General features: G+C 32.4%; 2 protein-coding genes and 1 long non-coding RNA gene across 11 annotated transcripts in view; 1 reads left to right on the top strand and 2 right to left on the bottom strand.

Annotated features, from left to right (window-relative positions):
- Nucleotides 1-230: 230 nt before the first annotated feature.
- LOC126869786 (transmembrane channel-like protein) lies at nt 231-6,553 on the bottom strand. Its single transcript, XM_050626766.1, has 15 exons — nt 5,657-6,553; nt 5,186-5,357; nt 4,703-4,940; nt 4,450-4,638; nt 3,935-4,170; nt 3,679-3,870; nt 3,149-3,397; nt 2,981-3,050; nt 2,735-2,906; nt 1,837-2,556; nt 1,634-1,740; nt 1,260-1,555; nt 1,007-1,186; nt 771-891; nt 231-561 (listed from the first exon to the last, which is right to left on the bottom strand). Exons 1-15 carry the CDS (start codon nt 5,676-5,678, stop codon nt 349-351), a joined length of 3,177 nt encoding a protein of 1,058 aa, XP_050482723.1. The 5' UTR covers nt 5,679-6,553; the 3' UTR covers nt 231-348.
- A 914-nt stretch (nt 6,554-7,467) lies between these two features.
- LOC126871058 (uncharacterized) lies at nt 7,468-9,058 on the top strand. Its single transcript, XR_007691513.1, has 2 exons — nt 7,468-7,610; nt 7,854-9,058. It is a non-coding gene; the product is annotated as an uncharacterized LOC126871058 (long non-coding RNA).
- Nucleotides 8,528-12,148, bottom strand: part of LOC126871013 (carboxyl-terminal PDZ ligand of neuronal nitric oxide synthase protein-like) — a 38,897-nt gene continuing 35,276 nt past the window's right edge. For 8 of the 9 annotated variants that reach the window (XM_050629335.1, XM_050629400.1, XM_050629372.1 and 5 more), the window contains 3 exons: nt 11,512-11,694; nt 10,035-10,307; nt 8,528-9,956 (listed from right to left, as the gene is read on the bottom strand). In XM_050629335.1, coding sequence (XP_050485292.1) covers nt 9,471-9,956; nt 10,035-10,307; nt 11,512-11,694 — 942 coding nt within the window. In that variant the 3' untranslated portion in view covers nt 8,528-9,470. The remainder of the gene's footprint in view (nt 9,957-10,034; nt 10,308-11,511; nt 11,695-12,148) is intronic. The other variant, XM_050629404.1, reaches the window with a different exon arrangement.

Raw genomic sequence — 12,148 nt, 5'->3', positions numbered from 1 at the left:
AATTGTGATTCCCAAGAATCGTGGAAAACTTTCATCAATCTGCTTGTAACATTTTAATGACTAACAATATACTTATTATCAATATCTATTGAGTAGATATTGGACATCTAAGCAATTTAATTAAACAATTTTATAAAGAAATAATCAAAATTTAATGGAATTTCCTGTAACTTTAAGTTCGGTATTACCTGGTATTAATTGTTCCTTTTTCATTGTAACTGCTTTCAGAAATTGTATGTTGCGTCTGATCGTGTGATATCGCTTCCTGTTCCATATCTGTTAACTCTACCATTTCCGAAGCTGAACGTTTCCTTTCATCGAAGACCATTCCTGCAACTTCTGGTTTATCTATAACTTCATTAACAGTTCAATAATAATTACTTCATTAATTATCAAATTTTGCCGTTTACCTTTTGCAGTTCTTGTTTTTGCCGATCTCTTAGATAAAGCTGGTAACATTCTTTTCCATTTCAGAAAGGACGAGTCAGATAGTTCTTCTCTTTTCTTCACTATTTTAAATAATTTCCGTCGTTCCTCAGTACGTTCATGACGCAGTTGTATCTGAGCAAAGTCAATAATCAATAAATTATCAAACTTTTACAATAACTAAATGAATAGATGCACCGACAATAAAAAAACAGATGTATACTTTTTTAGTTGAACTAAGGCAGATTAATTAAAATTCTAATTTGATAAGTTCATAATCAGGATATTTCTATCTAGTAAATAATATTAATTTTTCCATTCGGGAATTATAATTTGATAAGTACCTTTAAATCATTATTAGCTTCTCTTAAAGAGTTAGTTAATGAGACCATGTAATAAATAATGAGTACCATAAGAACAATTAGTGGAATTATTATGCCAGGTGAAGTAATGTAATCAAGGCACCTGAAAATGTTATAAAACAAAAAAATGGTAAATAAATGTCAGTAAACATGAGATATTCTTTCTTAGTTCCTTTTTCAAATTTATATTTTTTTTTTAATGAAATATACTACAATACTTGTTAATTGGATCAGGAAGAGATTTAGTGAGCTGTTTAGTTGCTAACTGGTAAATTTTCTCGTAACCAGAGAATGGACCACAATCCCAGGATGGTTTAACCCAAACTATGGCATAGCCAACAGGTAGAATATATAAACATAACATGGTTAACAACAGAGCATAGTAAAAGTTATTGGACCTGCAAAAATTAATACTTTAGAATAAATGGAATTAATAGATGCTAAAAATAAAGAGAACAATTTTTTAAATACCTAGAGGCTCGAAAAACTACTTCATGCGGCACATTACAGGTAAGAACAGCCCAGGATCTTAAATACATAAGAATTCCAAGTTTTAGAAGATTCAGGGCTGTTAATCCTGGGCTGAAGAACATCCCCATCCAAATAATTCCTTGATTATTTACCAAATGAAGTATATTTTCAGCAATCTTGAAATCACCATACTGAGGAAATTGCTTTTCTAGATCCCAACACCAACAATTATTCATGTATCGTACAAAAACTGCACGGAAGAAATCTATACTAAGCGTGGTCACAATGCTGAGTATCTGTGATAAATAAACAAAGTATTAAAAAATATTTAAAGTGAAGAACAAACATTGAAAAATATTAAAAATTAAATTCACCAAGTCCATGACGGTGAGCTTAGCAAGTTCTTGACCAAACATCGTTTCCCAGCACAAACGACGAGGCTTTTTCCGAGCTTTTATGTCTAACGGATTCGGTGAAGAGGCTAGTAGAAGAAATATTCAAGTATAAAAAATATAAGTTAAAGATTAAACGATAATATTTTTAAAAGTATAGTATACAAATTATACTTTGTTTATACTTGTATTCTGTGTAGTTGTTGTGCAAATCTTCTCAAAACATTTTGTGACGTAATCCTTCTCTGAGAGAGGTATTACACCTTCACGTAACGTTGTCGAGGAACGATCGATAGTGGAAATTTTATTAGTATTTTCTGTACTAGATTCTCTATTAAATGTAATCGTGTTCATCGAATGTTCAGTGTTTGTATTCAATGTTGTAATTACAGAATACTCAGATGTATCATTTATTTGTGATGACATAGATGATAATGTGATAAATTCTTTTGTCTTCGTGGGAAAAGTTTCATTGTAATCTTCAGTAATGATACTAGAAATAGTATTTGTACTTGTACTTATATTATAATCGCTTTCTTCAATTGTTTCGCTATAAGCTGTAGATTCGTTGAAGAAAATACTAGTCATAGAAGAACTATCAGTTTCTTCAGTAAAATTTGTAAAAGAAATTTCTGTGAGATTTTCGAAGATAGTGAAAATGGTGGTTGCTTCAAATGTATCATTTTGTTCAAACATTTGCGTTGTAAACTCTGTCTCTTCAGTTATATTTTTAGTGGAAATGGATGCAGATTTGTTCAGTTCGTTTGATGTAATATCGTCGTAATTATCATATGTATAATCCAGAGGAGGATAATCTCCGACATTGTATATTTCTTCCAGGGATTTTTCATCGAGTATCGGGTTCAGATACAGACTCGCGGGTATGAATGAAAACGGCGGCAGTGCTAAATTATTCAATATAAAGAAATTGTTAATGTATATTTATGTGACAACTAAACGAATTAAGACAGAAGAAGGCAAAAGATAGAGACTAGAAGATTCTGTCCATTAATGTAACTGCAGTCGAGCTCCTTTGTCTAGAATAAAAAATTATGTAAAATATTAATGATGATAAAGACATACTTGTTTCAGGAAGTTCACTTCTATATTGCATTGCAGTGACATTGTTTGCCAAGATTAAACTTAAGGATGCTAATGTCACGACCTGTTGTGATTTCTTCATACTATCATCACATTCGATAGATATGTATTTGCAGTTCTTAATTGTTTCCTGAACATATTCTAAATCTTGCTTCTGTAACATTAACAAACTAGATGTCTTCTTGAACCTCATAATTCAATAAACATATCATTATATAGTTCACTTGCCATTGAATGGATCTTCTCAAACAATGCGAATATTAGTGAATAAAAATTCAATAAATTGAGAACCATTATTCTGTGAAAAGTCAATTCAATCATCAAATTAATAATTATAAAATTTGAAACTAAGATTCCTAATGGATGTGTCAGAGAAAAATTGTTTATAATACACACCGTGCAAGCTGCAAACGCAGCTGTTTCCTAGGATGATAGCTCTCCAGTAGTCCCAATATCTCAAAGAACGACGGGAACACGTATGTGATCAAGGACAGTACGACCGTAATTTCGTTTTGACGCCACCAATTGGTCTGTTCGAGTTCCTCAGAACTTCGTACGACCACTTTTACCACGGCATACGCTGACAATCCGAATAATGCAATCACAGATGTGTTTACGAAGATCCTCATTGATATAATCCTCCAACTAAAATTTTCCAAAGCATTAAATTTATGAGGCAAAATAGTACAATTACAGGGATCCACTAATTTAATAGAAGTGAAAATAAATATAAGTAAAGAAATTATTTGCATTAATATTGCAGGTATTTGCAAATGTAACCTAGAATAAGTTTTATAAAAATGTAAATAATATAGAAAAAGATATGTATAATGGAAGAATAATTTTATTCTTAATAATAGTGATTTTATAAAAAAGAAGATATTGAAAAATGATAAAGCAGTAGATATTTCTTCGAGTAATCTTACTTCCTTTCATCTTTTTCTTTTTCAGCTTCCTCTAACAAAGCTTCTTTAAATCCAAGAACGATGCTCGCCGTCCTATTGTGCGCAGTTTCAGTATTTCCAATCATGAAGTCCCATCCAGTGAATAACTTCCAAGAAAACACGCACTCGTCGTCTTTCTCCGTGAGTTTGCTCAATCGTGAATTTTTTGCCATTCTAAGAAAACCGTCAATATAATTTTTTGTAGAGAATTAACAATTTGATTTGTAGATAGCCGTACTTGCGTAATATGGCGACGAAACTGTAGATATAAATGACCAAATTGGTGACGAAATAAGCTAGAGGTAATCTGTAACCGCTTCCAGAATCTTGATTTGTGTACCAGCCATAAAAGAACGGTGAGTACCTTAGGATGCCCTCGAATTCCCACAGAGTTAATAAGTGCTTCGATTTTATCTTCTCCTCCTCGGGCATTATCTTCCGCTCCCCTGCTGCTGCCTGGTCTGCTGTGAGCATCTGTCGCGAAGAATATCTGACGAAATTTGAGCGACTACTTTTCTTCGTAGTAGGATTTCAACTTCCTTCAATTTCTCAAATCCAAGTTTTCAAGTGCAATAAAAAGTTGATTGATAAAAAGTTGAAACTTGAGTGATTTAAAAATGATGGAATTATAATAATACTCTACTTTAAATTATAATCGACTGTCATACAAATTATATCACATATTTTTCAAATGATCTTGAATAGTTTCCAACAATAATTATTTAGTTAATGGTAACTATTATATTACCATACCTCAGGAATGGCCACAAAAGCAGTAAGAATAACTGTCATGACAAGGTTAATCCAAAACAACCAACGAAGAAAGGTAAAATACGAAGCCACTGCTGAACCAAAATGTGATTCGATTTCCTTTATACGAAGTTCCCATGGCACCAACCATGTTTGAAGGTTAACCATCTCTCTCCGACAGTATTGCCATTTCTACAAATTAAACGTTGTCAATAGAAAAGATCTATATGTACCAACAGTCTTTTAAAATTATTACCTTGGTAATAAACAGGGAAATCCGAGCAATAACGTCTTTCGTGCTGCGAGTGTGAGCCAGTCTTTCCTGAAGAACTCCCTCATGTCTTCTAACGTAGGATTTTGCTTGTCGTACTAATTTAATCTTCCGACAAAGTGGCCAAGCTTGTTGCTTCACTCCACTCAACACTTCTTTGTGCATTTTCAACTTTTCAAATATCTGTTCTTGACTTCCACTTTCTTCAATGGAGATCACCGTTCTGTACAAGTTTACACGGATACTATCTTTATTTCTTTCTATATTAATCATCAATTAACATTCTTTGTATGTTTATTTTAAATATTTTTAGTATTTTAATGTATTATGTAGCATTTAATACTTGTAATATTTCCATACTTTCTATTTTTTCTATTTAAATTATTTAGCTTTTAATAATCGCTTTTTAAATTTTACAGGGATAATTCTTATAATCGATAAACGTAAGATTGAAAGTAATATACTAACTCTCCGGAACTTATAGTGTAAACGGAAGATCTTCGACGTAGCATGGCTTCAGCCTCGGCGTTGAAGGGAGAGGATGGACGACGTCTCCGTCTGCTTTGTCGCCGACTAGAACTCCGTCGTTGCATGATCTCACACGCTGAAGCAGAATATTCATCCTCGTTGGCCTCTTCCTCTAAAATTCATTAAACATTCACACTTTATATCTATAAATTAAATTCCCCATACATTTATTATATTATGTATTACAAATATGTACAACTGTACAAAAATTCTTAAATTTTTTCAGAACTCTTGAAAACTCCTTATTGATCCATCTACCTTCATATAATAATTAATTTTTATGTAAATAATTATGTAATAATTATGTAAATAATTATTTTCTATAATGGATTAATATGGATCGTTAAAAACACCATTCAGAATGATATGAATTATATTAGTAAATGATTTCTTTAATTTACAAATACAGACCAGCTATAGAGACTCTCTGCATATCGGTGTAGTTTTTCACGTCAATGGCGTTTCTCTCTTCTTCCCTCGCTTGATTTGAGCAACTTTCCCTCTGGTTACCCTCGTCTTCGGTGATGACAAAGGTAACTGATCGTTCAATTGATGATTGCAGAGAAGTAACTGCCACCTACAGCAGAAGGCAAAACCAGGAAACTAGTTGGATGAATTTCACCCATAAATCATCCATTCTCACGCCACGTACTGTGCACACAATATGCACAAGCGATTGATTATCGAATGACAACGTCGAACTCAATTTTAAGTGTATAATTCTTATTAAATTCCACGTCCCTGTTATAAACTCCACTTTAGAAAACTTTTTCATCGAACGTATTTTCTAAGGCTATTAATTAGCAAAGACACTAACACTTTTGTCGTTATATCGCAGAGGAAGCTTGAAATGAAAAAAGAGGAAATTTGCCGATGATAAAAGACACCAACTTGGATGTTAATAAAACTGGAAGATTGCAAGTTAATAAGTCGATGATTAGAGATGAAGTGAGGTCGATGGATAGGAAGGGACTGACATCGTGTCAGTAGGAAAGAACCTGGTCATTCCCTGGTGAAACCATCCCTCTGTTGAAATCTATAAGCTGCCTGTAATGTCTACTCTACTCGATATCGGGCACGTCGTGTTTCCGTCCACGACGCAAATCCTCGAAATCACGAAAGGTCGTATATTAGGAGCAAGTAGATACTTCGTTTAACGATCAGACAGTTTGTTAGGTATATATCGTGATGGTTATAGGACAAACGTGTTTTCTATTGATGTTCCAATTTACCTTCAAAAAATAAACAGCTTTAAGGGTTAGCTTTAATAGGTTTAAATAGCTTTAAGACAAAGGAGATGACTTCTTTCTTATATAACATAATCAATAACAAATTTATAAACAAGATTCTTCTATCATCATGCTATTAAAACTCTAATAGTCTTGCACTATTATTATAAAAATGATCGGTCCCTAAAATCTATATTGATATTATAATTCTTATTAATTTTTAAGCTCATAATGTCCTTCTATCTTTTTTTTCTTTTTTGTCTCCTTTGTAAAAGTAAGAAAAATATAGAATTTACCTTCTTTATAAAATAATAAAGTATTGAATTCTAAATGTTTATAATTTTTATTTTCAGCAATATGTATCTCTTGTATGGATCAATCATCGATGGCAAGAGTTTAACAAGGTGTCAATGTGAATGTTCAGAGACACGAGGTCACATGCGACGTGCCGCACCCTAGATACTCATCGTGCTCACGTATAACTCGCATTCTTCACGTGACCCCACCCTGCGCTTCATAGATAATAATTCTTCTTTCCTAATCTCGCGTCGCGTAGCACGCGAGATCTATAGACTCCCGAAAATCACTCTCTCCCTTTTCGTCTACTATTTACTCTTGGGGCCCCAGAAATGAGATTTGTCAAGAGCCACGAAACGCCACGTTATCGTTATCAGTCATTTTTATGACACACCTTCGTAAAAATGAGTCATCTGTCTAAAGAAGCAGGTAATTTAAACAAGTCTTAGAATTGAATTATATGTATGTATCATTTTAATCTATACCAACTGAAATTTGAATCTAGATATGACGTATTTCCGATTTTGTAAATTTCAAACTTTTAAGCTTTCTCATTGTATATCATACATACCTATGTTAATATTTCATTTTTAATATTGCATATAATTATATTATTCATTGAAACTTTACTCTATTTATTGTAATTAAATATATTATTTTATTGTTTTATTTTATTATTGAAGAAATTGTGTTGAGTTTAGCAGTATTCCATTGAAGATGATAACCATAGTCTTTTCTCAAAACTAGTACAAAAGACGCAGTTATAGGGACTAACATTAATTGTGGAAATACGTGTGCAAGAAGTTCACTTTGCAAAACTCATTTGCTAATTAGCAGAGGTATACATCTTATTAGTCACTAAACTATCTGAAAATTTATCGAACCCAATGACAGCTTTGCTACTCACGCAATGTCACTCTTTGCCGTCGACAAACACATTTGTTGATTAAACGGGCGTAACACAAATAAAAATTCTTGCTTTCTATTTTTTCAAACTTTTAATTGCTTTTTTGTTCTTTCATATGAAAAGAATATATTTAATTAGTTCTTCATTGTAGTACAGGCTCTTTTATTTATTTCAGAAAACATATGTTTGAACCTTACTTGCAGAGAAGGCTGCATCGACAATGGCATCGATTGTACTCGAGATCGAGACACAGTATTCGATCTTAAAATTCCAGAAATTTTCTCCGTGGATTCCTGTTTCATACTTTCCTTCATATCTATATTCACGACTAAAGAATTATTTTACTATATTAAACTGGCCAAATTGCCAAATAAAAAAAGAAACCGTGATCTTTCGCGGTTTATTCTTATTAGAAACCAATCATTACACCTGCAAAATTTTCAATAAATTTCAGTTTATTAAAATTTAACCGTTACTTCACTAAAACTTTAATTCCTTTTTTAAAGATATTTCTCATTATTTTTATTATTGACAAACTTTAAGCTAAGTAACGCATCAAGTTAAAAAGTTTTACTTATAAATTTTATAAATATGTTTAAAAAATTTTTATGTAGGTTTGTATAAGACAAAATACAAGTATGTATATTTTTCAGGAGTTAAATTGTTCTGGTCTTTTTAAGGTCTGCTGGTATACTGATTACCATAAAGGCAGGAAAGTACAAGCACTGTCAGAATAGTGAACTACACAGTATGATTACCCTATTAATACTGAAAGATACTAACACGTATTAAACTTCAAGCCATTAATAGTAGCAGATACAGTGGAAAGGATATAATTAAACACGTCGATTTTTCACAGAGCATTTTATTTACTGGCCATTGCAATTTTTAAATATACTTTCTGATGGCTTCAACGTTTTCATAAACCAATTGTTTATCTTAATTTATTTTAATTGCGAGTTTAACATGTCAGAGCTACATATTTATATACTCTTCTGAATTCAACATATAGATTTGTCTTTTTCTTTTTACGTTCATTAATTTTTCCATACATACAATACAAAAAGAATTTTCTTCCCTAAGAAATATGTTGGATAAAATTCATAAGAATTTAACACCAGATTAAATCTGCATCTTTCTATTTTACAGTACAGAGTTTGACTTGTAAAATTAGTTATAGATGTGTAATAAGTATGTACAAGAATGATGTACTTTATATACACTTATTTGTCACACGCTGATCACAAATTGTTTGCTCGCTTGTTGTAAATACACTTTATTAAAAGCTCTACTCTTTTGGCACGAGTTCGCCAAATCTAAAGGATACACTAAATTTATACTTTCCGCTATCAATGTCTGATTTTATCATTCAAAAAAAGACTGTTAACAACCATTTGGAACTATTATTTCTGTTTGTTATGTCGACAATTAAAATCCCACCTCCTATGAACACTCTACAGCGTTTATAAGGAAAACAATGCATTTACACGCTTCACTTAGTCCTTACATTTAATAATAAGCTTACTTGGGCAGAACTTTTGTGTGTAGATGGTTTTGTTTATATTTAAAACCAAAAATAATTATAACAACAATTAATTAATTTTGATTGCATTATAATATAGACAGTTTATATAGCGGCCAAACAATCAACTCCAAATTAATTCGTGACCTAAGCCAACTACAAGATATAGAAAAGAAAACAGTATTTTTTATAAAAAGCGTTCTACCCAAGAGATGATATGTTTAGTAGACAGTAAAATTTTTCAGAAACTACTCTGGAAAAGATGTTTTATCACTTGGTTGTATGTCTCGCCCAGGTAGTCCTGTGCACTTCGGACATCAGATCATTTCTTGGAGGCAAACGAGCACTGGTTGTGCGAGACGGCGGTGGACCAGGAGTTCTTAATATGGTAGCCAAGTTTTTCTGGTTCTGTAAACTTTGTTTATTCGACGCTTGACCGTTGGAGTTTTCTTTGGTCGGCGATTGCTTAGGTGTTGTATCTAAGCGTTTACCCTGAGGCGGAGGATCCAACACAATTGGTGGAATTTCGTCATGCAGATTGATTCGATCCTGCTTGCTCTTTGTCTCCTGAACTACGTGACTGACGTTCCTTTCGCCTGTACAGGGTAAAGGTTTAATAAATGTTGTCTTCAACTCTGTAGTCTCCGAACTTCCGATATAATTATCTACTTTGTGCGTCATTATGGGTGATGAACAGAAACTGTTTGGTTGAGAAGCTCTTAATGACATGGAATTTGGAGACAACTGGGCTGAGCTCTGTAAAATAAAAAAAAGTTGTACAAGTTATGTATATTTTGCTGGATTTCGTTAGAATTAATATTAGAATTTACTTACAGCTGGCCTATTGTTAGGAGGTACAACAAGATTGGGACCCATTGTATAAGGAGAAGGCGTGTTATAAGGTGACCTTTGAGGTTGATATGGACTTATGTTGTGCAGCCTTTCTAGGAGTTGTGTTTGAAACTGTAACTGATCTGCTGGACAACTATTTCCTTGTATTCCTATTGTATTCAAACCTCCAGGGTATAAGGAATCTGGTGGATAAGAGTAGTATGGAGATGGTGGATCCAGTTCCCATGGTGAACTTTGTCCTCCTGTTCGTTGGCACTGTTTAGAAGGTAATGATATTAAAACATTCTTCTAGAAAATATGTAAAAGAGTGGATAATTAGAAATATTAATGTTTAATACATTCAAATATTCAAAATTTTCACTTTTTAATTATCCTAGTATTTTCACATTTTATAAATTTAGTGAGGAAAAAATTTGGAATGTAAAACGTTAAGGAAGAATGACAATAGTTGATTACCTGAAACTCTACATTTTTAATTCTGATGCATGCTTTGTAAAAATTCAAAAATTGGCAACGTTACCTAGCATTTGTTGGTAGCACAAAATCCAAAATCCCGTGCGAAGACCTGTTACATAACATCGTCACACCGGCGCTTAGCACGATTATTGGATTAGCGATTTAGCTTTAACGTCAGCATTAAATTGCTATCTTCCGGCCGAGCAATCTAGGATGAAACGCGTCGCTCATAAGCAATACTGTTTTCACGTGTTTCAAAGTTTAACCGCTCATACAGTTTCCTTAAAAGGATTAAAAAGTTCCTTTGTGAAATATGCTTAAACTTATCACGTATACTTAACAACGTCTTTTTTCCATTACAGCGTTTAAATTTTGTTCCAGTATTTTTTGAGCAATTACTATTCATACTAAATAAATTATAAGATCAGATTGGCATATATCCATTTACGGATTGATACTATTTACATTCAGTTATCTTAATTATGTTAAAATATCAAATCTTTCATAAGCACAAAACAATATTTTAAAAAACATAATCATGAATGTACATGCAAAAAAAACTAGGACATTCAATTTGAATTATAGCAAATACTTTTAAACATACATTTAGTCGTATTTTATCTAAAAATAAAATGACAGAACGTAATCAAGTAGTACAAACAAAGAACAATCGCAATTTTAATAAATGTAAAAAGTAAAGAAAAGCACGCATTCTCAATTCTACAGTAAACAAATTAAAATACTTATAACACATTTCTTGATACAAAAACAATCTCGCTTGCTCGATGACAGGTGCAAAATATAAAAAATGTGCATAAATTGTTTTATTAAGAAGATCGCTAAAAGATGCGTCAGTACAAAAGGCGTTACGGTATAAAAAAAGAAAAGAAAAACAGAGAAAATACAAAATACAGTGCTAAACGTTAATTGGAATGCAACGTTCGCAGACATACGGCTTGCTGGCTGTTGAACACTCGTGTCATGGTATTCGGTAGAGCGTTACCTGGCCGAGGTTCGACAGATCAGGAACGGTGGTAGTTTGTTGCATCGTCGCTGAGCCAGGCAACTGAGGCTGTGAGGTTACGTGACCACTCGAGATTCTTTCTTGCTCTCGAAGATGGCCAACTAACGCACCTATATGCTCTAGAAGTTCTTTGTTTTGCATCAGCAATTGATGCGTCCTGGCCTAAAACATAAAACATAACAAATATTTGATATCATATTTAATTGAGCTTATCAGTATGTATTAACAGCAACAAGTAGTTATTATTATCTGTTGATAAAAGCTAAAACACGACAAGATATGAATGACATATAGACATAGATAAAATATAAGTACTTAGTATTATATTTGATTCAACTTATCAGTATCTACTAACAATAACAAATAGCTGCTACCGCCTGTTGATAATATTTACACAATTTAAAAATATATACAGATGTCTCTTGATGTTTATTACTGCCTACAAATTTTTTTACAAACTTTACAAATTTTATAAACTTCGCTAATGCTTGCTTGTAAATTGTCAATAAAATTAGTAATAACTATCTATTCTAACATGTGTCAACATTTATTAACATTGCAAATCGGTATTTTCTATTGTCATACAAACAATATTAATTATGCTTATCAGTACCTA

This window comes from Bombus huntii, chromosome 1 (genome assembly GCF_024542735.1).
Source record: "Bombus huntii isolate Logan2020A chromosome 1, iyBomHunt1.1, whole genome shotgun sequence".
Lineage (NCBI taxonomy): Eukaryota > Metazoa > Arthropoda > Insecta > Hymenoptera > Apidae > Bombus > Bombus huntii.
The sequence above is the reverse complement of the archived record's forward strand: the minus strand, read 5'-3'. Positions and strand labels throughout refer to the sequence as shown.

Bases quoted from the DNA above. Each gene is read 5' to 3' on its own strand.
- LOC126869786 (XM_050626766.1), bottom strand. From the start codon at position 5,678: ATGCAGAGAGTCTCTATAGCTG. The intron at 4,941-5,185 runs GTTAGTATATTA...AAACTTGTACAG, and splicing joins TACACTATAAGTTCCGGAGA to AACGGTGATCTCCATTGAAG. The intron at 892-1,006 runs GTATTGTAGTAT...TAACATTTTCAG, and splicing joins CTTCCTGATCCAATTAACAA to GTGCCTTGATTACATTACTT.